The 26,741-nt window shown below is 47.3% G+C and overlaps 1 protein-coding gene across 2 annotated transcripts; it reads left to right on the top strand.

Annotated features, from left to right (window-relative positions):
- The first annotated feature begins 1,525 nt into the window (after positions 1-1,525).
- On the top strand, positions 1,526-26,312 carry TSKU (tsukushi, small leucine rich proteoglycan). Of its 2 annotated transcripts, XM_087895750.1 has the most exons (3): positions 1,563-1,860; positions 11,558-11,841; positions 25,092-26,312. In XM_087895750.1, exon 3 carries the CDS (start codon positions 25,102-25,104, stop codon positions 26,155-26,157), a length of 1,056 nt encoding a protein of 351 aa, XP_087751876.1. In that variant the 5' UTR covers positions 1,563-1,860; positions 11,558-11,841; positions 25,092-25,101; the 3' UTR covers positions 26,158-26,312. The 2 variants fall into 2 exon arrangements, with proteins under 2 accessions (XP_060541537.2, XP_087751876.1); XM_060685554.2 differs by lacking the exon at positions 11,558-11,841 and having other exon boundaries at positions 1,526-1,860.
- Positions 26,313-26,741: the final 429 nt, after the last annotated feature.

Here is a 26,741-nt window from a genome sequence, read left to right as displayed (position 1 = left end):
AGATTCTGGATCAGAGAACTCAGTTTAAATCAGATTTCGCCTCCTGTTCCTGTTGCTAAAGGAAGCAGCTAATTTTAGGATTCATCTGTCTCCACTCCAATCCCCCCCCCACTATTCCCCAAAAGTCAGATCTGGGACCGAGGAGTAGTGCGCACTCTGCACATGCTCTGAGTTGAGGCCATCCTGCCCTGTTCTACAGCCTGTGAAGCCAGGGAGCAGAGTGCACTCTGCACATGCTCTGGGCTGAACCCCTCCTTCCCCGTTGTGGAGCCTGCCAAGCCAGGGAGCAGAATGCACTCTGCACATGCTCTGGGCTGAACCCTTTTCCCCGTTCTGGAGCCTGCCAAGCCAGGGAGCAGAGTGCACTCTGCACATGCTCTGGGCTGAACCCCTCCTTCCCCGTTCTGAAGTCTGCCAAGCCAGGGAGCAGAATGCACTCTGCACATGCTCTGGGCTGAACCCTTTTCCCCATTCTGAAGTCTGCCAAGCCAGGGAGCAGAATGCACTCTGCACATGCTCTGGGCTGAACCCTTTTCCCCGTTCTGAAGTCTGCCAAGCCAGGGAGCAGAATGCACTCTGCACATGCTCTGGGCTGAACCCCTCCTTCCCCATTCTGAAGTCTGCCAAGCCAGGGAGCAGAATGCACTCTGCACATGCTCTGGGCTGAACCCCTCCTTCCCCATTCTGAAGTCTGCCAAGCCAGGGAGCAGAATGCACTCTGCACATGCTCTGGGCTGAACCCCTCCTTCCCCATTCTGAAGTCTGCCAAGCCAGGGAGCAGAATGCACTCTGCACATGCTCTGGGCTGAACCCTTTTCCCCATTCTGAAGTCTGCCAAGCCAGGGAGCAGAATGCACTCTGCACATGCTCTGGGCTGAACCCCTCCTTCCCCGTTCTGGAGCCTGCCAAGCCAGGGAGCAGAGTGCACTCTGCACATGCTCTGGGCTGAACCCCTCCTTCCCCATTCTGAAGTCTGCCAAGCCAGGGAGCAGAATGCACTCTGCACATGCTCTGGGCTGAACCCTTTTCCCCATTCTGAAGTCTGCCAAGCCAGGGAGCAGAATGCACTCTGCACATGCTCTGGGCTGAACCCCTCCTTCCCCGTTCTGGAGCCTGCCAAGCCAGGGAGCAGAGTGCACTCTGCACATGCTTGGATCTGAGCCCACCAGTGCACTCTGCACATGCTCACTGCATCCTGCAGTGCTGGAGTCTACCATACCAGCTGTGGTTCAGGGGTAGCAGGACTGAATAACCCTTCAGCTATGGGGCTTCAAATAAACCCAGAATCATTGTTTTCCCCTCTCCTCCCCCCCCATCCTCCATCCCCCACCTCCCCCCAAAAAACTTCCCAAACTTTCTTCCAAGCTGGAGGAAGAGCCCAGCGGTGCCTCCCTCCCTCCCTCCCCGCCTTCCCCTTCCAGATGTTCCTCCCTTCCCTTCCCCCGGGCTGGAAAAAAAAAGTTGCATTCTCTCCCCCTCCCCTCCCTGCCAAGACCCCTCCCCTCTCCCCTCCCCAGAAGCAGGAGGAGGAGGAGGGGGCGGCCCCTCTCGTGCACGCGCCCAGCGGAGCCGCGCCCTCCCTCCTTCCTTCCTTCCTTCCTTCCCACGCCGGGGGTGGCAGTGGACAGCCTGGGAAAAAGGGAGGAGGAGGAGGAGGGGGCGTCTCAGGAGGGGCGGGGCAGGGAGCGCGCCCCCGACGCGCGTGCCCGACGAGCCGGAGTTTGCGCGCTGGCGGGCGGAGCGCTTTAAAAGCCCAGCGCGCCTCCGATGATCGTCCAGCTGCTTCTTCTTCTCCTCCTCCGCTGGGCGAGAGAGGCTCGCTCCCGCCGCCTCTCCGAGCGAGGGCAGCCGGCTGGCGAGGTGAGTTCCAGCGATGCCCGGCGGGGAAGCCCTTTTTGGAAGCAAGCCGGGGAGGGAAGGGTAGACGGGACGGGCTCTGCTCTCCTCGTCTCCCCGGTGGGTGGGTGGGTGGGTGGGCGAGGGCGGCTGGCTGGCCCCTCTCTCTGCAGCTCGGCCTCCCCCCCCCTTCCCGGGACTTGCTTTCGGCTGGAGAGAGAGAGAAAAGGGGTGGGGGGGGAGAAAGGGGTGGGGGGGCGCTTTGGGTTGAATTTTGCACGGGGCATCGGGGGTGGTGGTGGGGGGTTTGCGCTGAGTTTTGCACGGGGCATCCAGAGGGGTTGTGAGGCTGACTTTTGCACGGGGCATCGATGGGGGGGGGTTGCGCTGACTTGCATGGGGCATCCTGGGGTGGGGTTGCGCTGATTTTTTGCACATTGAGGAGGGAAGTTTCGCTGACTTTTGCACGGGGCATCCAGAGGGGGTTGTGAGGCTGACTTTTGTACGAGGCATCGATTGGGGGGGGGGTTGCGCTGACTTTTGCACGGAGCATGGGAGTGGGGGGTGGAGGTTGCGCTGACTTGCATGGGGCATCCTGCGGTGGGGTTGCGCTGATTTTTGCACGGGGCATCCAGAGGGGGTTGTGAGGCTGACTTTTGTACGAGGCATCGATTGGGGGGGGTTGCGCTGACTTTTGCACGGAGCATGGGAGTGGGGGTGGAGGTTGCGCTGACTTGCATGGGGCATCCTGGGGTGGGGTTGCGCTGAGTTTTGCACGGGGCATCCAGAGGGGTTGTGAGGCTGACTTTTGCACGGGGCATCGATGGGGCGGGGGTTGCGCTGACTTTTGCATGGAACATGGGGGGGGGTGGAGGTTGCGCTGACTTGCATGGGGCATCCTGGGGTAGGGTTGCGCTGATTTTTTGCACGGTGTTGAATTGGGGGGCGTTGCGCTGACTTCTGCACATTGAGGAGGGAAGTTCCGCTGACTTTTGCACGGGGCATCCAGAGGGGGTTGTTAGGCTGACTTTTGCACGAAGCATCGATGGCGGGTTTGCGCTGACTTTTGCACCTCGAGGGGGGAGGTTGCGCTGACTTTTGCACGGACCATCGGGGGGCGGGGGTGTTGCGCTGAGTTTTGCACGGGGCATTCAGAGGGGTTGTTAGGCTGACTTTTGCACGGGGCATTGGGGGGGGGGTTGCGCTGACTTTTGCACTTCGAGGGGGGAGGTTGCGCTGACTTTTGCACGGGGCATCCAGAAGGGGTGTTCCGCTGACTTTTGCACGGGGCATCCCGAGGTGTGGTTGCGCTGATTCTTTGCACGGTGTTGCATCGACTGGGGAGGGGCGGCGGGTTGCCCTGAGTTTTTTGCACATCGAGGAGGGGGGAGGTTGCGCTGAGTTTTGCACTGGGTATCCAGGACAGATGTTCTGAGTTTTGCGCGTGGCATAGAGGGGGCTCCCCCAACCAATCTCCTTGTATGTGTGTGCACTGACAATCAAGATTTGAAATTGGGGTGGTTTGGGGCCGCCAGGGGTGCATCCCCCTCTTTTCTGCCATGGGGGTGGGGGGAAGGACTCCAGCACAGACTTTCTGCAACTTTGGAGCCCCCCGCCCCCCCGCATCGGACCTCCGTGGCTGAATGGGACCTATGGAAGGAGTTTCCATGCGAGTCTAGAGAAAAGAAAGATTTGGGGTGGGGGCATGATAGCATCTTCCAGTATTTGAGGGGCTTCCCCAAAGAAGAAGGGGTCAAAATATTCTCCAAAGCCCCTGAAGGCAGGACAAGAAGCAACGGATGGAAACTAATCAAGGAGAGAAACAACCTAGAACTAAGGAGAAACTTCCTAACACTTAGAACCAGTGGAACTCCTTGCCACCAGAAGTTGTGGGTGTTCCATCACTGGAGGATTTTTAAGAAGAGATTAGACAACCATTTGTCTGACGTGGTAGAGGGTTTCCTGCTTGAGCACGGGGGTTGGACTAGAAAACCTCCAAGGTCCCTTCCAGGTCTATTTTGATTGATTGGTTGATTGAATCACTTTGCTGCACTTTGCTCAGCCTCGTTGGAAGAGTTAACCATGTTGGCTTGTATGGAAAAGGGGTTGGGGGGTTGCAACCTTAATAAAAGAGGGCAAAGGAGCTGTGGGGCAGGTCGGAAGACTTCCGGATGAAGAGGCCTGTTGCCTTCTGAACCGAAACAAAACACGGGTGATTTTAGAATAGAATGAATAAGCGGAAAGGGACCTTGGAGGTCTTCTAGTCCAGCCCCCTGCTCCCAAGCAGGAGAACCTGTACTATTTCAAATAAGTGACTGTCTGGTCTCTTCTTTTAAGGAGACTCTCCTGCAAAGTGGGGGGGTCCCGTGCCTGGGTTGGACTACAATACCCATCAGGCTCGGCACCTGCGAACGAAACTTTGCAGAGATCTGGAGTACGGTATTTACAAGCAACTAAAGAGTTGTTTGGGTGAGGTGCAGAGTGATGGAAGGATTTTGTTTATTAAATTAATACGTTGCCCATCTTGCTAGCTGGATTTCTTGGCCCAGAGTACGGCCAGTCCTCGACTTACAACGTCTCGTTTAGTGACCGTTCAAAGCGGCAACGGTACTGAAAAAAGTGTGTTAAGGCCCGTTTTCACACGTGTGATGTTGCGGTATCCCCATGGCCATGGGATCAAAATTTGGACGCTTGGCTCATACTTAACGACGGTCACAGCGTCCCGGGGGTCACGTGATCCTTAGGCTTTAAAGTAATGGAATTCTTTAAAATTTGAAGTACAGGTGAGTCCTCGGCTTACGACCGTTTATTTTTGTGACCGAAGCTAGAACGGCCCTGAAAAAAAAAGGGACTTACGACCGTTTTTCACACTTAACGCCCATTGCAGGATTCCGATGTGATCAAAATTCAGATGCTCGGCAACCCCAACTCATATTTACGACGGTCGCAGTGCCCTGATCCGCTTTTGCGACCTTCTGACAAGCCAAGTCAAGGGGGGGGGAAGCCAGATTCACTTAACAACCGTGTCACTAACTTAAGAACCGCGGCGATTCGCTTAACAACCGTGGCCCGAATGGTCGTAAAATGAGGCAAACGTCAAAAACAACTGCCTTAGCAACAGAAATTTGGGGCTCGATTGTGGTCGCATGTGGAGGACCTCCTGTAACTCAAACGCTAATAGGAAGGGATGTCTGGCTGCTGTATTTTTTTTCGTTTGCTAATGCTAAGATACTTAATTTTAAATTTGTTTTAAAACAATAGGGGTGTTTTAATTTGTTTGGACCAAATTATTTAATGTGTTTTTTACATTGTTTTTTAAATTTTGTATTTTGTGTGTTTTATCTTTTGGCTGTTCACCGCCCTGAGTCCTTCGGGAGTAGGGCGGTATATAAATCCAAAATAAAGTAAAAAGTAAAAAGATGCAGAATTTGAGGGAGTAAATTGTGACTCGGAACTGGAACCAATCAGTTCGCTTGGTTGGCTGGATCCAATTTGTTCCTCTTGGCTGGATCTCCCTTGCAAAGTTGTCGTTTCGGCAGCCGAGTTGCTGGAGGTAGTGTGGTATCTACCTTGCCCTGATTTCTCGAAGAAGAGGTGGAATGTAATTCCTAAATATGTACTTACGCAGGGGTGCTGCTTGCATGCGTCGCGGTTACATCCGGGGTGAGGTTGGGGCAAGACTTTGGGCAGTGGGCTCTGCGAGAAATAAACTTCGGCGTTGTCTCAGATGTCCTCGGCACAGGGTGGATAAAAATCAATGAATTTTTTTAAAAAATCAAAAAAATCAGATTTTTTTTATTTAAATCGGATTTTTTTGATTTTTATCGAATTTATTTTAATAAAAAACTTTGGGGGTAAAAATCTATCGTAAGATAGTTTTCTATTTACGATACATAAATAATTTAGTTTATTCAGCATGAAACGGAGCTTAGTTATGTAGCAGGAGGCTGTATATTCTGCAACACTGGGACTATCGGTGAGTCAACGGTGGGTCGAAGGAGGAGCAGAGATGAAAGTTGCTCTTGAAAAATAATGGTTTGAATCGAGTTGATTTAAATCAAGCCTTTTTACTAGTGATTTAAATCATGATTTAAATCGTGATTTAAATCAACTCGATTTAAATCAAATCCACCCTGCCTCGGCAGTCAGATAAGAGTTCCCGGTGTTCAGTCATTCAATCCCGAAGTGATCTCGTGACTGGACTACTGTCGTGAGCTCTTCCTGGGGCTACCCTTGAAGACATTCGGAAGCTATAGCTGGCGCAGAGAGAGTGTGGCAGTGCGAGGAGTTTTGCGGGCTCCAAAAATGGCCCCTGTGATGACACCAATGCTCCGTGAGGTGCATTGGTTATCAGTTTGCTTCTGTTTGCAATTCAAGGTATTGGTGCTTTAAAGCAGGGGTCTCCAACATCGGCCACTTTAAGACTTGTGGACTTCAACTCCCAGAATTCCTCAGCCAGCAAAGTCTTAAAGTGGCCAAGGTTGGCGACTTTGCCGGCTGAGGAATTCTGGGAGTTGAAGTCCACAAGTCTTAAAGCGGCCGACGTTGGAGACCCCTGCTTTAAAGAGCCCTTCCTGGCATGGTCCAGGTTACTTGAAGGACCATCTCACCCCACTGGGATTGCCCCTACCACCTGTGCCGGCCGAGGAGGCGTGCTATGGGTCCCATCAGGCCGATTATTCCTGCTGGCGGGGTCCAGGAGCAGGGCCTTCTCTGCGGTGGCTCCTGCCCTCTGGAACGTCCCAACCCCGTGATGTGAAGTTGGCCCCAAACCCTCCTACCTTTTCATAAGGGACTAAAAACCTGGCTCTGTCAATTGGCTTTGGGGCTCCAGTTGGAGGAAAAGAGCCATGGAGGTGATTGATTGCGTAACAACAGATCCCCCCCCTTCCCCACCACCATCACTCCACCCCAGCCGCGCCCCCCCCTTCCCCCATGTGTCTCTGGTTTTAATGTTTGATTTTTTAACTTTTGGTGTTTTTAACTGTAAGCCGCCCAGAGTTACCCTATGGTAAAATGAGCAGGCAATAAATTGTAGAAAGAGAGAGAGAGAGTGAGAGAGAGAGAGAGAGAGAGAGGAAGAAAGGAAGGAAGGAAGGGGAGAAGAAGAAAGAGAAAGAAAGAAAGAGACAGGAAGGAAGGAAGGAAGGGGAGAAAAAGAAGAAAGAAAGAGAAAGGATCGAAGGGGAGAAGGAGAGAGAGAAAGAAAGATAGGAAGGAGAGAAGAAGAAGAAAGAGAAAAAAGAAAGAAAGAAAGAAATGTAGGGGAGAAGAAGAAAGAAAGAAAGAATGACAGGAAGGAAGGAGAGAAGAAGAAAGAAAGAAAAGAAGAAAAGGAAGGAAGGAAGGAAGAGGAGAAGAAGAAGAAAGGAAGGAAGGGGAGAAGAAGAAAGAATGAGAGAAGGAAAGAAAGAAAGAAGAAAAAAGGAAGGGAGGAAGAAAAAGGAAGGAAGAGAAAAAGAATGAAAGAAAGGAAGAGGGAAGGAGAGACAGAGAAAGAAAGGGAAAGCAAGACAGAAAGAAAGAAAAAAGAAAGAGAAACCGAGACAAAGAGAAAGAAAAAGAAAGCAAGACAGAGAAAGAAAGAGAGAGAGAGAGAGAAAGAAAGAAAAAGAGGAAGAAAGAAAAGAAAGAAACAGAAAGCGAGACAGAGAAAGAAAGAGAGAGAAAGAGAAAAAAGAAAAGAGGAAAGAAGGAAGATATGGATGGTGTCAGAAGAATTCAGATTCGGTTCACCACTGTTCCTTGCAAGTAATAATTTAGCACAGCAAGAGATGAGAGAAGTTACATCTTGAGCAGCTGAATTTCTGCATGCAGGGTTTTGTTCCTCAGAGGTAGAAATTCCCTGCCTTAAAATCGTCCCGTCCTTCCTTTCTCTCTCATTAGAAGCATTTGGCTAGATCAGTCAAACCGCGTTGGGAAGACTTCCTTAAAATTTTTAAAATTAAAGTGAATCTGGTGTTGCTTGTCAGAAGGTCGCAAAAGGAAATCATGCAACCGTCATAAATATGAGTCAGTGGCCAAGCGTCCGAATTTTGATCATGGCGACGATTGGGGATCCTGCAACGGTCGTAAGTGTGAAAAATGGCCATGGGGATGCTGCACTGGTCATAAGTGTGCACAACGGTCATAAGTCACTTTTTTTCCAGTGCCGTTGTTAACTCCGAATGGTCACTAAATGAAGTGCTGTAAGTCGAGTTACTTGCCAGGGCTGTAAATAAATCCAGTCGGAAGCTTTACTTTACTTTTCACTTTACTTTTATTTGATTTATATACCGCCCTACTCCCGAAGGACTCAGGGCGGTGAACAGCCAACAATAAAATACATACATACAAAATTTAAAAAGCAGAATTAAAATCGAATTAAATAGTTTGGCCCAGACAGATTAAAACCCCAATCAATTTAAAACAAATTTAAACTTTTGAGTATTAAAAAGATTAAAAAATATTAAAATTATTAAAATTGTTTAAAAAGAGAGAGAGAAAGTTAGGCCGGGCCCGCCTGGTGAAATAAGAACGTCTTGAGAGCATGGCGGAAGGTACGCAGATCCGGGATCCTCCGTATCTCCGGGGGGAGCTCGTTCCAGATCGTAGGTGCCCCCACAGAGAAGGCTCTCCCCCTGGGGGCCGCCAGTCGACATTGTTTGGCCGACGGCACCCGGAGGAGCCCCTCTCTATAGGAGCGTACCGGCCGGTGGGAGGCTATTGGTGGTAGTAGACGGTCCCGCAAGTACCCAGGTCCTAAGCCATGGAGCGCTCTAAAGGTGGTAACCAAAACCTTGAAGCGCACCCGGAAGACCACCGGGAGCCAGTGCAGCTCGCGCAGGAGAGGTGTTACATGGGAACGCCATGTCGCTCCCATAACCACCCGCGCGGCCGCACTCTGCGCCAGTTGGAGCCTCCGGGTGTACCTCAAGGGGAGCCCCATGTAGGGAGCGTTACAATAGTCCAGGCGGGAAGTGACGAGGACATGAGTGACTGCATATTCTCTCTTTATATAATCCCTTTGTAATCCCTTGGCTGGCTTCGCAGTTTCCTTCTTCCTCCTCTTCCTAATCCTCTCCCTTCCCCAAAGGTGTAAGGTGTGTGTAACTTTTGAGGAGGAGTCTTCTGGAAATGGTCATACTTTCCCCATAATGAGTGATGATGAAGTTCAAAATAATCCAGTAAACGAAGCTGGGGAAACTCCCCAGTTCCCAGGAAAATATTGGCAAGAGGGTTAAAATGTGAATTTTCTCTTAAGGCCTCGGCCGGGAGCCGGATTTCCTTGTCTTGTAGAAATCTGGAGTCAAGGGTTGTTGGCCTGTGAAAATGTGAGGTTTGTTGAAACTGGTTTTATGTGACATTAAAAAAACCCCAAACATGGTTTTTTTATTATTATTATTATTATTATTATTATTATTATTATTATTATTATTATTATTATTATTATTAGTTTGATTTATACGCCTCCCTTCTCCGGAGACTCAGGGTGGCTTACAATGCTTTTAAGCAATAGCCTTCATACTTTTGTATATATCTGCTTAGTAGGGCTTTTTGGGCCCCCCTAAGCGGTGTTCTTTTTTATACAAAATCAGTTTATTGCCCCCACAATCCGGGTCCTCATTTTACCTACCTCGGAAGGATGGAAGGCTGAGTCAACCTTGAGCCTGGTGAGATTTGAACTCGCAGTAATTGCAGGCAGCTGGCAGCTAAGTGCTACTTTAACAGTAGTTTAGTCCACTGCACCACCAAGGCTCCTTAGAAGTCAATATTTGTAGCTCAGGGTTGAATTGTGGGGCCCTCGGTGCTCTCTGAGCTTGGTCGTTTTCTTGCAAACGTTTCATTGCCTAACTAGCTAACATCATCAGTGTTGGAAGAGAGTGGGGTTTGTGAGGAAGAGGAGGAGGAGAATTGTAGGGTCGTTGATGCTCTCTGAGCTTGGTTGTTTTCTTGCAAACGTTTCATGACCCATCTAGGTAACAACATCAGTGTTAGAAGGGAGTGGGGTTTGTGAGGAGGGGGAGGAGAACTGGGGGTCCTTGGTGCTCTCTGAGTTGGTGGTTTTCTTGCACATTTCATGACCCATCTAGGTAACGCCATCAGTGCTAGAAGGAGGTTGGGTTTGTAGAGGAGGAGGAGGAGGAAAAAGACTACGGGGTTTGGTTGTTTTCTTGCAAACATTTTATTACCTAACTAGGTAACATCATCAGTGCTAGAAGGGAGTTGAGGTGGAGGGTAGAGGAAGAGGTCTGGGAGTCCTTGGTGCTCTCAGAGCTTGGTTTTTTCATTGCAGTCGTTTCATGACCCAACTAGGTAACGTCATCAATGCACAAGATGGTTTGTTGAATTTTGCCCTTAAATGTTGGGGCATTTGAAGTTGGGAATCCTGGTTTGATAGCTTGAGAAGGGCTTCCTGGGGTCCTCTCAAAAGGTTTTCGACTTGCACTCTCTATATACCAGTGGTGGCTAACCTCTTTGCCGTCGCGTGCCAAAAGCGGGGGAGTGCAGGGAGGATGCCCACGTCCTCCAGGCTCCAGAGCCTTTCTTGGAGCCTGGGGAGGGCAAAAACAGCCTTCCCCACCCCACCCGGAGGCCGGAAACCGCCCATTTCCCGACTTCCAGTGGGCCCGGAAGTCCCGAAAATCAGCTGGCCGGTGCGCACATGCACGCTGGAGCTTTAGCTAGGGCAACGCTCGCGTGCCCACAGATATGGCGCCACGTGCCACCTGTGGCACGCGTGCCATAGGTTTGCCATCGTGGCTCTATCCAAAGGCTCCTCAACTCATAACCACTCATTTAGCGACGGGAGCCCGGCGTTGGGTGCACAAAGTGATTCAATCAATCGAAGCAGGCTGGAAGGGACCTTGGAGGTCTTCTAGTCCAACCCCCTGCCGAAGCAGGAGACCCTATACCCGTGATGGTGAACCTAAGACACGCGTGACACAGGTGGCACGCGGAGCCATATCTGTGGGCACGCAAGCGTTGCCCTAGCTCAGCTCCAGAGTGCATGTGCATGCCGGCCAGCTGATTTTCAGTCCTTCCAGGCCCACCAGAGGTTGGGAAATGGGCCATTTCTGGTCTCTGGAGGGCCTCTGGGGGTGGTGGTGGTGGGGAAGGCTGTTTTCGCCCTCCCCAGACGCCAAGAAAGCCTCTGGAGCCTGGGGAGGGCGAAAAACGGACCTATCGGGCTCACCGTGCCATTGTGTGTCAAAAGCAGGGGTCGCATGGGGGGGTTCGTGCGTGCATGCATGGGGGGTGGGGCGCATTGATTTATGAGTATGGACACATGTGCGCGCAACCCCCCTGCGCGCTTCCCCTGCTTTTGGCACATGATGGCAAAAAGGTTAGCCATCACTGCCCTATACTATCCCAGACAAATAGTTGTCCAATCCCTTCTTAAAAAACCCCAGTGATGGAGCATTCACCTCTTCTGGAGGCAAGGAGTTCCACTGGCTAATTGTTCTCTCTGTTAGGATAAATCGGGGGGGGGGGAGCATTGACGAAAGCAGTGTTGGGCTTGGAGCTCGGTCCCTTTTGTGTGTAAATTGCCACATTGCACATACAGGTAAGTTCCCAACTTGCAACCGTTCGTTTAGTGTACCTTCGAAATTACAACGGCACCGGAAAAAGTGACTTATGCCCGCTTTTTTCACACTTAACGACCATTGCAGCATCCCTGTGGTCATGTGATTAAAATCCGAAAGCTTGGCAACTGACATGTACTTAATGACTGTTGCAGTGTCCTGGGGGGGTCACACGATCCCCCGTTTGCGACCCTCTGACCAGCGAAGTCAACGTCAGGAAGCCCGACTCGCTTAACAACTGTGTGACTAACTGGAACGGCTGCCGTGATTCAGTTAAGAACTGCGACAAGAAAGGTCGCAAAACGGGACAAAAAGGTCGCTTAGCGGTGGAAATTTGGGGCTCAATTGTCGTAAGCCGAGGACTGCCTCTACCTAACAACGGGGGTGAGGCGCTGGCAAGAGTGACGCAGTTTTTTGTCATCGCGACGGAAGGATAAAGGTAAACCGTGGAGTTTTATTTAGCAAGCATGTGTAAATCTTGCAGAGAAGGGTGTGTACCGACTCGGCAAGTAAGTGTTGTGGGTTCTTGTTCCTTTCAGCCGGGGTTGTGTTACAGGGGAGTTTTCCACAAGCCAGACTAATAGCCGTCCCGTGAGTTTTGTTATTATTTGTTATTATTTTTATTTTTTGTACTGCTTGGCAACTGGAGTTCTCCACGAGGGTTACACAGTGATGTTTCTGGATGACGTGTAAAATTGCGATAGAAACACAAAGCCAGCCCCACCTTAATTTTGTTTACTAGTAGACAACCTTTGCCCGGTTTGGGGGTGAGGGGGTGGGTGGGTTCATCATTCCCGAGAGATTTCCTTATCTAAACAGAGAAATGGAATGATCGAGGGCGGCCAAAATGCAGTGGGAGCTGGACCTTCGACTTCCTGCTGGCTTCCCCAATGGGTTTCCTTTCGGGAATCTGGCAGAGAACCTTGTAAATCTCTCCTCCTTTTCCTTTTCCTCCTTCTCCTTCCCTTCCTCTTCTCCTCGAGGAGAAGAGGAAGGGAAGGAGAAGGAGGAAAAGGAGAAGGAGGAGAGATTTACAAGGTTCTCTGCCAGATTCCTCTTCTCCTTTCCCCTTTCCCTTCTCTTCTCTTCTTCTCCATCTCCATCTCTTTTCTTCTCCTCCTCTCTCCTTCTCCTTTCCCCTTCCCTTTCTCCTTCTGCTTTTCTTCCTCCTCTGCTTCCCCTTCCCCTCCTCCTCTCTCCTTCTCCTCCTCTTTACCTCTCCTCTTTCTCCTTCCTTTCCTTTCCCCTTCTCCTTCTCCTTCCCTTCTCTTTCTCCTTTTCTTCCTCCTCCTCCTCTTCCCCTTCCCTTCTCCATCTCCTTCTCTCTACTTCTTTTCTTTACCTTCATTCCCCTTCCCCTCCCTTTCTCCTCTTCTCTTTCTCCTTCTCCTTTTCTTCCTCCTCCCCTTCCCCTTCCCATCCTCCTTCTCCTTATTTCTCCTTCTCTCCTTCTTCCCTTCCTTTTCCCTTCTCCTTCCTTTTCTTCCTCTTCCTCTCCTCCTCCTTCCCCTTCCCTTTTCCGTCTCCTTCTCTCGCCTCCTTCTCCGTCCTCCTTCTCCTTCCCTTCCCTTCCTTTCCCCTTCCCTTCTCCTTCTCTTTCCCTTCTCTTTTGCCTTGTCCTTCTCCCTCCCGTTCTCTTTCCCCTTTGATAAGGTATGTAAGAGATTGCTGCCGGGTGGGAGAGGAAGTGAGGGATTGCAAGATAGACTGGGAAACTGTCACAGAATGTTGAAACTAAAGATCAATACCTCTGCAATACAGGTAGTCGTCAACCTACAACCACAAGTGAGCCCAAAAATTCACTTGCTCAGCGAGACAGTTGTTAAGTGAGTGCACAGGGATTGGCTTAACCGTTGTGGCAACAAAAGGTCCTGAAAGTGGAGGTGACTCACTTAACAACCACCTTGCTTAACAGCAAAAATTCTGATATGAACTGTAGTCGTAAGTCGAGGACTACTTGTAAGCAGAACCTTAACTTTGAAAGGGACTGATCCGACAAAGCACAGTTGTGAAATCTGAACGAATATAGGTAGTCCTCGAGTTACGATCATAACTGAGCCCAAAATTTATGTCATTGAGCGAAACATTTGTCAGGCGAGTTTCTTTCATTTTACGACTTTTCTTGCCACCGTTGTTAAGCGAAACATTGCATTTGTGTAAATTAGTCACACCATTGTTAAGTGAATCTGGATTCCCTGTTGACTTTGCTCATCCGAAGGTCGCAAAGGGGGATCATCACGTAACCGTCGGGGGAGGTGATGCTGCAATGGTCGTATGTGTGAAAAACGGCCGTAACTCACTTTTTTCAGTGTTGTTTTAACTTTGAGCAGTCACTAAGCGAACCGTTGTAAGTCAAGGACGATCTGAATTGCACTGAAATGCAGAAGCATGCAAACCAGACATGGGGGGCCTTCCCAAAACTTGAATTGGAGATGTCAAGCAAAAGTACAAAGTGTAAAAAACTTATTTTTCAGGCTTAAAATCTTCCCTTAATAAAGTCACAATCAGTGTACCATGTTTTTCAGACGATAAGATGCTCCTAAATTTAGAAGAGGAAAACAACAACAAAAAAAGTTTTTGTCCTCCCTTTTTTCGGGCCCTTTTTCAGCCCTTTTCCTGTCTTTTTTTGGCCCATTTTTGAGGCTTTTGGGGGGCTTTTTTCGGCCCGTTTTCAAGGCTTTTGGGGGGGCTGTTTTCAAGGCTTTTTTTGGCCTGTTTTCAAGGCTTTTTTTGGCCCGTTTTCAAGGCTTTTGGGGGGGCTGTTTTCGAGGCTTTTTTCGGCCTGTTTTCAAGGCTTTTTTGGCCCATTTTCGAGGCTTTTTTTGGCCCGTTTTCAAGGCTTTTGGGGGGCTGTTTTCAAGGCTTTTTTTTGGTCCATTTTCGAGGCTTTTTTCGGCCCGTTTTCGAGGCATTTTGGGAGCTGTTTTCAAGGCTTTTTTCGGCCCGTTTTCAAGGCTTTTTCAGCCCATTTTTGAGGTTTTTCGGCCCGATTTTTTTCGGCTAATTTCAGCCCGATTTTTTTAGAAAAAACAGGCTGAAAAAAGCCTCGAAAATGGGGCATGCAGAGCCCAAAAAATGGCCAGTGGGTAGGCGGGGCTTTGGCAGTATTCGATCTATAAGACGCACAGACATTTTCACCCCCTTTTGGGAGACAAAAAAGTGTCTTACAAAAAAATACTGCAATTAAAAAAACCCACAAAACTGCTTGAAAAGTGGAATCCGTAACATAGAACACTGATTAGTCACGTCCTGATAAACACGGGTTCCAGACTCTGGAAGTGAGTAATGCTTTCAGCCGACATGCGTCTCCTAGACCAAAATAGCAGGAACCCTCTCGGACTAAATTAAGCGCTCTATTGGAGCAGGCAGGGGGGGGGGGAAAGCAGATTTGCAGATGCTACGCAGGTAGTCCTCGACTTACAACAGTTTGCTTAGTGACCGTTTGAAATTACGACATCACTGAAAAAAATGAACTTTTGATCGTTTCTTACATTTATGGCCTTTGCAGCATTCCACTAAAATTCAGACGCTTGGCAACTGATTCATATTTTATTTTATTTTATTTTATTTTATTTTACTTTATTTTACTTTATTATTCTATTATTTTATTTTATTTTATTATTTTATTTTATTATTTTTTATTTTATTTTTTATTTTATTATTTTATTTTATATTTATATTATTTATTTTACTATTTTATTTTATTTTTTATTTATTTTATTTTTTATTTTTTATTTTATTTTATTATTTTTTATTTTATTATTTTATATTTATATTATTTTTTATTTTATTTATTTATTTTTTATTTTATTTATTTTGTTTTTATTTATTTATTTTAATTTGATTTAATTTATATTTTATTATTTTATTTTATTTTATATTTATTTTATTTTATTTTATTTATTATTTTATCACTAAACAAATAGTTGTAAGTTGAGGACTACTACTTATGTAGGTGTTCTTTTGGTCAGCTAGTTACCAGTATGGTGTCAAGGCAGCCTAAAGTATTTGTACCCCTAAACTGATGTTTTTCAAATTTGGAAACTTTTAAGATGCGTGGACGTCAACTCCCAGAATTCCCTTGATGTCAGGCCTCTAAGAACCAAGAAAGACACATGGAATAACCTCTGAGCAGAAATTGTGCCGAACTAAACAACTGCTTACATCACTATAGATATATTCTGAAAATATATCTGCTGGAAAAAAAAACTCCGCACTGGTGACAGGAAGGGCATCTGGCCAGGAAACACTCAACTCCATTCAGTTACCCAGACTCCACCTCCGCAAGGGATTATGGGGTCATTAAAAGAAGATGATTATTTTATCGTGGTTATGCTGCAGCTAAGAGTGCCCAACAGGGCTTACCTGGGCTTAATCTAACCAGGTTTAACTCAACTGAGGTAATTTCCTGGGTTCCTGTGACATCCTGGCCCATAAACACACCAGGTGAGCCAAGCGGCCCGGATTACAGGTAGTTCTTGACTCACAACCACAATTGAGCCAAACACTTCTGTTGCTAAGCGAGACAGTCGTTAAGGGAGTCTTGCCCCGTTTTACGACCTCTCTCGCCGCAGTGGTTTAAACGAATCACTGCAGTTGTTAAGGTGGTAATGCAGTTGTGATGGGAACCTGGCGTCCCCATGGACTTCGCTTGTCGCGAAAGGGGATCGCTGCAACCGTCATAAATACGAGTCAATGGCCGAGCATCTGAATTTTGAATCATGTGACCATGGGGACACTGCAATGGCCGTAAAGTATGAAAAAGAGCCCGAAGTCATGCTTTGCAGTGACGTAACTGCGAATGGCCACTGAACAAATAGTTGCAAATCGTGCAATTGCAACTTGTAAACTTTTCAAGTCGACACCACCACAATAAATGTAAGGAGGTCGAGTTTTGCTGGAAATGCCTCGTACGTTTCCCGAAACCAAGATTGGCTTAACGGTGACATCGAAACCGCTTGCTAAGCCCGAAACAACGCTGTGCAAACCCACCATGGCTTAAAACAACACCAGTTATCCTTTAATGATAGGTTAGCACCCAGTACGACTGTATTTAGGGTATCGGTCAAACGAGGATACGGTATCCTTCCCCCCCAAAAATACAGATGGTCAAATCTTCCCCGGTGATTTTCCAAAGGCTTGTGAGTAGTGACTAAGGACATTGTAGGGGAAAAAATTGTGGCGAAGTTCTCCACATGTTTTTGGCTTACAAACGCTGGCAGTTGGTGCTAAATTTTCAATCGATTAATTCATTCATCCCGTCTTTATTACTTCAACGCAAGGCAGCAAGCATATCTAATACTCCCTTTTTCCTCCTATTTTCCCCACAACAGTCCTGTGAGGTGGGTTGGACTGAGAGAGAATGGCCCAAAGTCATTCAGGCAACTTTCATACTAAAGGCGGAACTAGAATTCTCCGTCTCCTGGTGATTGACCCAAAGTCACCCATCCAGCTTTCATGCCTAAAGCAAGACTAGAACTCATCTTCTCTCGGTAATTGGCCCAAAGTCATTCAGGCAGCTTTCTTACTTAAAGCGGAACTAGAATTCCCCGTCTCCTGGTGGCTGGCCCAGAATCACCCAGCTGGTTTTTATTTCTATAATGGGACTAGAACTCCCTGTCTCCTGGTAATTGGCCCAAAGTTACCCAGCTGAGCTGGCTTTCATACCTAAGGTGGGACTAGAACTCACCGTCTCCTGGTGATTGGCCCAAAGTCATTTAGGCAGCTTTCATACTAAAGGCGGAACTAGAATTCTCCGTCTCCTGGTGATTGACCCAAAGTCACCCATCCGGCTTTCATGCCTAAAGCAAGACTAGAACTCATCTTCTCCCGGTAATTGGCCCAAAGTCATTCAGGCAGCTTTCTTACTTAAAGCGGAACTAGAATTCCCCGTCTCCTGGTGGTTGGCCCAGAATCACCCAGCTGGTTTTTATTTCTATGCTGGGACTAGAACTCCCTGTCTCCTGGTAATTGGCCCAAAGACACCCAGCTGAGCTGGCTTTCATACCTAAAGTGGGACTAGAACTCACCGTCTCCTGGTGATTGGCTCAAAGCCATTCAGGCAGCTTTCATACTAAAGGCGGAACTAGAATTCTCCGTCTCCTGGTGATTGACCCAAAGTCACCCATCCAGCTTTCATGCCTAAAGCAAGACTAGAACTCATCTTCTCCCAGTAATTGGCCCAAAGTCATTCAGGCAACTTTCAAACTTAAGGCAGGATTAGAATTCCCCGTCTCCTGGTGATTGACCCAAAGTCACCCAGCTGGTTTTTATTTCTATGGTGGGACTAGAACTCCCTGTCCCCTAGTGATTAGGCATGTATTTGAGGGGGATCAAAAGACAGCAAAGCTTAGTTTGGTCAGAAGATGTAGAGCTAAGAGGCTCATCCTTAGCAATTCTCAGTGTGCCCCGAGAGAGACCATATAGCCGCGGTAAAATAAATGCAATAAAATAACTTCGGTTTGCAAATTTGGCAAATGGCAAAATTCCATTTCTGAAGTGCTCAGCAACCAAGTGGCTAGTTTAAAAAGGCTTGCAGGCAGCTCCACCTCGGTTCTTTGACGAATTATTTTTTTCCCCTTTCTCCTTCGGATGATCCGTTGGGGTTTTCCCCCCCCCCTCCTCTTCCTTAAGCGTGTTGCAAAGCCAGCGGGGAGGAGGGAATTCAGGAGAGCTTTTAAGACAAATATGCCTTGTTTCTTTGGCTTTCAGCCTCTCCCAGCTCTGGGCAAGGGAGGAAGAGGGGAGCATCTGGCAGGCAGCCCCTTGCCAAGTTTTTGATAAAAGTGAAATAATCTGGGACTTTCTCAACTTGAAAAAGAGAGAAAAAGAGAGAGAAAGGGCTGTGTACGCCAGACCTCAATGGATGATTTGAGCAATTTTTTTTTTAAAAAATTCAATATCTCAGTTCTAACTGTGCTTACTTCTCAAGCCAGACCGGGATCTGGGAATTGAGGAAGTCTGCAGGCAATTACAATTGGAATAATAATAATAATAAAATAATAATAATAATAATAATAATAATAATAATAATTGTTAATGGTTGATATCTAGGACGCTGGCAGCGACTTGTACCCGTCGATGGTATTTGTGATGCATTTTTTAATGTTCAGTTGATTGAGTTTCATGTTTAATGAATAAAGTATATAATAACAACAACAACAACAACAACAAATGGTTAAGATCAGGAGTACTGAAAAAAGAAACTGAAAGCTTTATTTTGGCAGCTCAAGAACAAGCCCTAGCCACAAACTGCATGAAGGCAAAAATTCAACATGTTACCACCAACAGCAAATGCCGCCTCTGCAATGAGAAAGATGAGACAGTCGACCCCCTGATCAGTGGGTGCAGCAAAATTTCACAAACTGACTACCTACAACGCCATGACCGCGTTGCTAAGATCATTCACTGGAAATTGTGCCAGAAGTTTGGATTTGAGTACAGCAAAAACCACTGGGAACATCAGGTTGAGAAAGTTTTAGAGAATGAGAAACTCAAGATCTTAATTAGATTAAGATCTAATTAATCTAATCTAATCTAATCATGTTGATTAAAATAGACAAGCATGTGACTTCTAGGAAAAGTCCTGTTTTTCTCCTGTGGATAAACCTAAAGTAGCCAGCTTTGTAAACTCACTTTACTTAAAGAATGGTTATGTACAGGCAACACCCCTAATCATGCCAGATTAAGAAAATGTGTTTCCTTAACATTAACTTGGGAGTAAGTGTGCAGGGGGGCAAGGGGGTTTAAGATAGTCTTTGACTTACCACCACAATTGGGCCCAAAATTTCTGTTCTTAAGCGAGACATTTGTTCAATGAGTTTTGCCCCATTTTACGACATTTCTTGCCACGGTTGTTAAGTGAATCACTGCAATTGTTAAGCGAGTAACCCGGTTGTTAAGTGAATCCGGCTTCCCCCTTGACTTTGCTTGTGAGAAGGTCACAAAAGGGGATCACGACGTGACCCTTGGGGCACAGCAACGGTCATAAGTACGAACCGTTTTGCCAAGCATCTGAATTTTGATCCCATGACCATTGGGGATGCTGCAAAGGTCATAAGTGTGAATAACGGCGGTAAATCACAGTTTTCACTGTCGTCGTAACTTTGAACCAGGGTTGAAATCCAGCAGGTTCTGACAGGTTCTGGCGAACTGGTAGCAGAAATTTTGAGCAGTTCAGAGAACCGGCAAATACCACCTCTGGCTGGCCCCAGAGTAGGGTGGGAATGGAGATTTGCAGTGTCCTTCCTCTGCCACGCCCACCAAGCCACACCATGCCCACCAAGTCACGCCCACAGAACCAGTAGTAAAAAAAATTTGGATTTCACCACTGCTTTGAACGGTCATTAAATTTACTGTAGTAAATTAAGGATTACCTGTATCAAGTGGACTGTTTCTCAGCCTGGGCAATTTTAAGCTGTGTGGAGTTCAACTCCCAGAATTCCCCAGCCAGCATAGGTGGGGAATTCTGGGAGTTGAAGTCCACACAGCTTAAAGCCGTCCAAGCCGAGAAATAACGGGGGTAAAGTGCTAAGCATAGACTTTAAAAAAAAATTAACTATTTTCTTCGTTCTGAATCTTCAGTGTGGGCCATGAACCAAACTTGAAAAAAATAACTGATTTTAATCTCTGGGACGGTTCACACATTCCACGCTGGAAGAGATCCACTTGGTGGGAAAGGAAAGAGGAATGTTTAAATCTTTTTTGTTTCCGGTATTTTTGTGTCTGCCTCCACAGCGGGGGTGTGGCTGCGTCTCCTACTCCAAGCCTGTCTTGAATCTAACTTTGGCAGAAAGTTTTGAAGGGATTACAAAACGCTTCCTGCCAGCAACTTCCCAAAGGGAGAAACAAAACAGTCGGTTTAAGTCTGATGACACAACAACCGGATTGGTTGGTTGCCCGTTAGACAGGTGATAAATCCCTCAAGAAACAATTTCCTAATTCTGCTCAATGCCGGAAGCCTTCTCTGCCAGTCTCCAGTGCTATATAAAAAAAAAAAAAACTCCAAATAACATATAAAGGTAATCCTTAACTTACAACAGTTCATTTAATGACCTTCAAAGTTACAACGGCACTGAAAAAAAGTGACTTATGACTAGTTTTCACACTTATAACCATAGAAGAATCCCCATGATGACATAACTTCAGATGTTTGGCAACTGTTTCATATTTATGACGGTTGCAATATCCCCGCAGTACGTTGGTCGCTTTCTGCAACCTTCCGGCGAGCGAAGTCAAGGGGGAAGCCAGATCCCCTTAACAACCGCAGGCGATTCACTTAACCGCGGCCAGAAAGTTCGTCAAATGGGGCAAAACTCCACCTAACAACTGTCTCGCTTAGCAACAGCCATCTTGGATCTCAACGGCGGTTGTAATCCGAGGAGTCCCCGTTTTCCCGCTTTAGACACAGAAGCCATCTGGGTGACTCTCTAGGACAGCCAGTTTTTCTTAAACCCAACCCACCTTACAGGGTTGTTGTTGCAGAGACAATAGAAGGAGGTGTGCATTTTGCTGTGTATTTCTCCATTTTTGAATTATGTGTGAAAACAACAAATGCAGGATAGAAATAAACAAAGAAATAAATGTGAGATATGTGCGCCCCTGTGAATCCCTCTGTTGCGGATTTCTGATGAAAGACAAACAGTTGTGTTGCAAAAAAAAAATGAAGAAAAGAAGAGACGGTTGTCAGATAAGCAACCGTCTCTTGCGTTGTGTAAGCCGAGTCTTTCCAGCCGCACAAAAGCCACACCTGGGCCCCACCTTGGCCGTTGCACACAAACCCCCCCCCCCACTGATCCTTTAAGCCAGCCAATTGCAAACCGCCGGATCCAGCCGGATTTCCCACCAGACAGCCCGTGCCAGGAAGGTAACCAACCCTTAATTCCAAAGGGGCCGTCCGTTGTGTCGAATTTTTTGTTTTGTTTTGTTTTACCTTTTGGTTCTGCAATTTAAGAGAAAGAAAAATTGGACTGGGAGATCAAATCCCCATTTAGCCTCAAGGCAGGTTCAAATAGGAGGGAGGGCTGCCGACTTGGGGTTGAGTTTTTCACTCCCTGCGATAAATCACATTTATTTTCTTCCTCTAAAACCGTGATGGCGAACCTATGGCACGCGTGGCACGTGGAGCCATATCTGTGGGCACACAAGTGTTGCCCTAGCTCAGCTCCAGAGCATATGTGCCGCCGCCCAGCTGATTTTCGGGCCTTCCGGGCCACCAGAAGTCGGGAAACGGGCTGTTTCCGGTCTCTGGAGGGCCTCCGGGAGGTGGGAAAGGCCGTTTTTGGCCTCCCCAGGCTCCTAGAAAGGCTCTGGAGCCTGAGGAGGCCGAAAAACGGCCTACCTGGCTTTCACATGCTAAAAGCAGGGAGAGCACGGGGGGGTCATACGCGCATGTGCGGGGGCAGGGGTGCATTAAATTATGGGTGTGGGCACACGCACATGCGACCCCCTCCCCACTCCCCCAGCTTTTGGCACGTAGTGGCAAAAAGGTTAGCCATCACTGCTCTAAGACAACCGGATCCGGCTCACTGGTACAGTTTAGATGCTCGAACTTACAACCGTTCATTCAAAGTTACGCCGACGCTGGAAAAAGTGACTTAACGATGGCTTATCACACTTACGACCGACAGTTGCAGCAGCGTTGTGCGGCTGGAAAGACTCGGTTTACACAACGCAAGAGACCCGTTGCTTATCTGACAACCGTCTCTTCTTTTCTTCATTTATTTTTGTGTTTTGCAACACAACTGTTGGTCTTTCATCAGAAATCCACAACAGAGGAATTCACAGGGGCAGGGCACATAGAATTATGGGTGTGGGCACACGCGTGTGTGACCCTCCCCCCTGCTCCTGGCACGCGATGGCAAAAAGGTTAGCCATCACTGAACTAGACGTAGCTAATTGCTGCAACGTCATTGTGCAGTTTAGCCTCCGGGTCCCCCTAATCCTCTTCGTTGCTCTTCTCTGCACGCTTTCTAAAGCCTCAACACGCCTCTAGTGTCGTGGTCAGAGGTGGTATGCAGCCGGTTCGTAACGGTTGATGCAAACCGGTTGCTACGGTATGTGACTCGCCACCTCCGATCGTGGTGACTAAAACTGGACTCCATAGAAATATGTTAGTGACGTATTTATTTATTTTATTTTATCAAATTTGTATACCGCCCTAATCCCGAAGGACTCAGGGCGGTGAAGAGCCACAGAATAAAACACATAAATACAAAAAATTAAAATAGAATAAAAATGAATTAAACAATTTGGCTGAACAAATTTAAAACACCCCATAATTTAAAAACAAATTAAAATTTACATTTAAAAAGGGGGAGAAGATTTAGGCCAGGCCAGCTTGATGAAATAAAAAAGTCTTAAGCGCGTGACGGATTAATGTATTATTATGAAAAGAAATAATAATTTGTGCCTTGGTTAGCAAGTTCCTGGAAAATCCATGCCAGTTTTTCTTTACATTTTGCCCAAGCCACAATTTTTTTTTTCCTCGAGCCCTTGCAAGTCAAAACTTGCAGTCTGCTGGTTTGGTTTGGTTTTTGCTTCTCAATTTGGAGGAGGGAGAGAGAGAGAGAGAAGGAAAGAGGAGAGAAAGAATGAGAGCGAGAATGAGAAGAAGAGAGAGAGAAAGAGAAGAAGAAAGAGAAGAAGAGAGAAAGAGAGGGAAAGAGAAGAAGAAAGAGCGAAAGAAGAGAGAGAGGTAAAGGGAAGAGAGAGAAGAGAAAGAGGAAAGAAATAGAGAAAGAAGAAGAGAGAGAAAGAAGAAGAAAGGAGAGAGGGAAAGGGAAGAGAAGAAGAGAAAGGGAAAGAGGAAAGAAATAGAGAAGAAGAGAGAGAAAGAAGAAGAGAGGGAAAGAGGAGAGGAAGAAGAGAGGGAAAGAAGAGAGAAAAGGGAAAGAGAAAGGGAGAGGAGAAAGAAAGAAAGAAGAGAAAGAGACAGGAGAGGGAAAGAGAAAGAAAGAGGGAAAGGAGAGAAAAAATGAAAGAAAAGGAGAGAAAGGGAAAGAGGTGAGAAGGAAATATGAAAGAGAAAAGGAAAAAAAGAAAGAAGAGAGAAAGGGAAAGGAGAGAGGAGAGGGGGCAATGAAGAGAGGAGAGAGAAGGAAAGAAAAAGAAGGGAGAGAAGAGAAAGGGAGAGGAAAGTGAAAGAGACAGAAAGGTAGTCCGTATTCTGTTCATTCAGTGACCGTTCATACTTACGACAGCACTGGAAAAAGTGACTTTTTCACCTTTTTTCCACATCCCCCAGGATCACGTGATTTGACATTCAGATGCTTGACCCACTGACTCACCTTTATGACGGTCGCAGACTCCCGGAGTCATGCGATCCCCTTTTGCGACCTTCCAACAGGCAAATTCAGGGGGGGGGAAAACCAGATTCGCTTAACGACCGCTCGACTCATTTAAGAACGGCAGCGCTTCTCTTAAGGCGGGAAAAGTCGTAAAACGGGGCAAAACAACGAATTTCTCACTGAATTAACCTAAATTTAGGGCTCGGTGGCGGACGTAAGTCGAGGACCGCCTGTATTTCAGAGAACGGGTGGGGGGGGAAGTTTTTAAGGGTTTTAAAGAGAAATGTTATAAAAGCAACACCATTCGGAGGTTTTGATTTATCCTGCCCTGCTCGGTCTTCACCCTTGTCTCTTTTCTGTTTAAAAATAGAAGCTGTTAATCATCTTTTGTCTCTTCCCCAGGCTACTGTATATAATTTATTCCTACTGTCACCTCCCTTCTCTTCAGTTCAGTTGGTGCTCTGGTCTCACTTCGCTTTTCTTTCTTTCTTTTTCTGGTTTTGGAAGGACCTGTTTCCTTTATAAAATTCACCCTTGGAGTTCAATCCTTTTTTTCAGTTTTGAAACGGGCTGGCCAGTTTTAAAGTGATGAGCTTGCCTGGTAGAGCCTAAAAAAAAAATTACATTTGTTTCCGGGAAAATATTAGTAGTTTACTTTTGGAAAATGGATCTTTTCCAAATGATCACAAACCAGGGGTGAAACGTTCCCGGTAAATTTATTTATTTTATTTTATTTTATTTTATTTATTTTATTTTATTAAATTTGTATACCGCCCTACTCCCGAAGAACTCAGGGCAGTGAACAGCCATGAAATAAAACATATAGATACAAAATTTAAAATGGAGATAAAACAAATTAAATAAATTTGGCTGAACCATTTTAAAACCCCAATAATTTGAAACCAAATTTAAAATTTCCATTTAAAAGAGGAAAATTTAGGTCAGGCCAGCTTGATGAAATAAAAAAGTCTTAAGCGCGCGACGGAAGGTGCGCAGATCCGGGATCCTCCGTATCTCCAGGGGGAGGTCGTTCCAGATCGTAGGTGCCCCCACAGAGAAGGCTCTCCCCGTGGGGGCCGCCAGTCGACATTATTTGGCCGACGGCACCCGGAGGAGCCCCTCTCTATGGGAGCGTACTGGTCGGTGGGAGGCTATTGGTGGTAGCAGGCGGTCCCGTAGATAACCAGGTCCTAAGCCATGGAGCGCTTTGAAGGTGATAACCAAAACTTTGAAGCGCACCCGGAAGACCACCGGGAGCTAGTGCAGCTCGCGCAGGAAATGCAGGTGTGTGATGTTGTTCGGGAAGGTCCCTGAGCATCCCAGCTTCTGTGTAGAATTTTCGGGAACTGTCTTCTCCACCTGTGTCACGTCCACTTCTTCCATTCTTGTTTTCGTTCTGCAGGTGTCCCGAGATGTCGTCCTTGGTTTGGTTACATGTGCTGCTAGTTTTGCCCTGTTTCGGCACCTCAAGGACTTGCTTCCCGAGATGCCACTGCGAAGTGGAGACCTTTGGCCTCTTCGACAGCTTCAGCCTCACCAAAGTGGACTGTAGTGGGATCGGATCCCACCTCGTGCCTGTTCCCATCCCCTTGGACACCACCTACTTGGATTTATCTTCTAACCACTTGGAAGCCATCAACCAGTCCATGTTAACCGGGCCTGGTTACACCACTCTCGTAGGCCTTGACTTGAGCTACAATAAAATCTCCAAGGTGGTCCCTACCACCTTCTCAAGACTCCGGTATCTTGAGTCTTTGGATCTGAGCCATAACTCTTTGGTGACCATCCCCGAGGACTGTTTCTCTCAGTCCCCTCTGGGAGAAGTGGACCTTAGCAACAACCTTCTCTTGGAGGTCCCCTTGAACGTCTTTGCCTTCAGAGGTCAAGGAAAACCCATCAACGTTGATCTTTCCAACAACTTAATAAGCCAGGTGTCAAGATACTCGGATAAACCCGTTCCTAACATTCAAAGCTTAAATTTCTCGGGGAACCGATTAACCAGCATTCCAGATCTCCAAGGGATCCCCCTTCGTTACTTAAACCTGGATGGAAACCCAATGTCCGTCATTCAGAAGGACGCCTTCTTGGGCCTGATAGGGTTAACCCACTTGTCCTTGAGTGGGATTGACCATCTCTTGGACATTTCGCCTTTTGGCTTCAAGGACCTCTCCGCTCTCCAAGTGCTGGACTTATCCAACAATCCCAACATGAAATCCTTGAACCCCAAAGTGTTCTACAGCTTGAGTTCGTTGCAAGAGCTCAACCTGTCAGGGACGAGGCTGGCCGCCACTTTCTCCAAACCGATGTTGAGATACTTGCCTTCCATCAAGAGCGTGGCCTTGGCCAAGAACATCCGGTGTCTTAAGACCGTTCGGGAAGGACACTACCACCGAGAAGCTGGACCGAGCAAGAAAGAGGTCCTACGATGTCACGGCGGCCACGGATCCGTGGCGCCATACGTGTTGTGATCGAGGACCGAACCTCCGCACGATGAGACTTCTTTTAAACAAAAAACAAAAAAAAAACACAGCCACGAATGTGCCTTCTGTACAAACATTTAATTTATACTTTTTTTTTTTTTTGTATATCTCAACTCCGCGTTACAATAATGGATGGGACAAAACGCTCACAAGTCTGGTTTATCTCAGGGGTACCCCTGCCCCCCAAATTTCCAGCTCTGGACCGCCGGTGATTGGGGGGGGGAAGCGGGGAAGGGGATGGTTTCACGTGCGTGCCTGCCACTTGTGCAAATAGTTTCGTGTGCTTGCACGCTCGCTCGCTGTTTGCATGGCCCGGGTTCCAACGAGCCATGGACTGCTACCGGTCCACAGAATAAGGGTTAGAGTCCCCTGGTTTATTTGATTTTCCTAACCCTCAGTTGTTCTCCTGGAAACCCTGAGACCACAGCTGTGGCTTCTACAGCAGGGGTGTCAACTCATGGCCCGTGGGCTGCATCCGGCTGGCAATGTGGTCCAATCCGGCCCACGGAGCCATCCTGGAAAATTGCTTCGGCCCAGTCTACCCAATGCAAAGAAGAAACATGCCAGCAGTT

The sequence above is a fragment of the Pantherophis guttatus genome, chromosome 5 (genome assembly GCF_059756535.1).
Source record: "Pantherophis guttatus breed Tessera chromosome 5, ASM5975653v1, whole genome shotgun sequence".
In the NCBI taxonomy this organism is placed as follows: Eukaryota; Metazoa; Chordata; class Lepidosauria; order Squamata; family Colubridae; genus Pantherophis; species Pantherophis guttatus.
The sequence above is the reverse complement of the archived record's forward strand: the minus strand, read 5'-3'. Positions and strand labels throughout refer to the sequence as shown.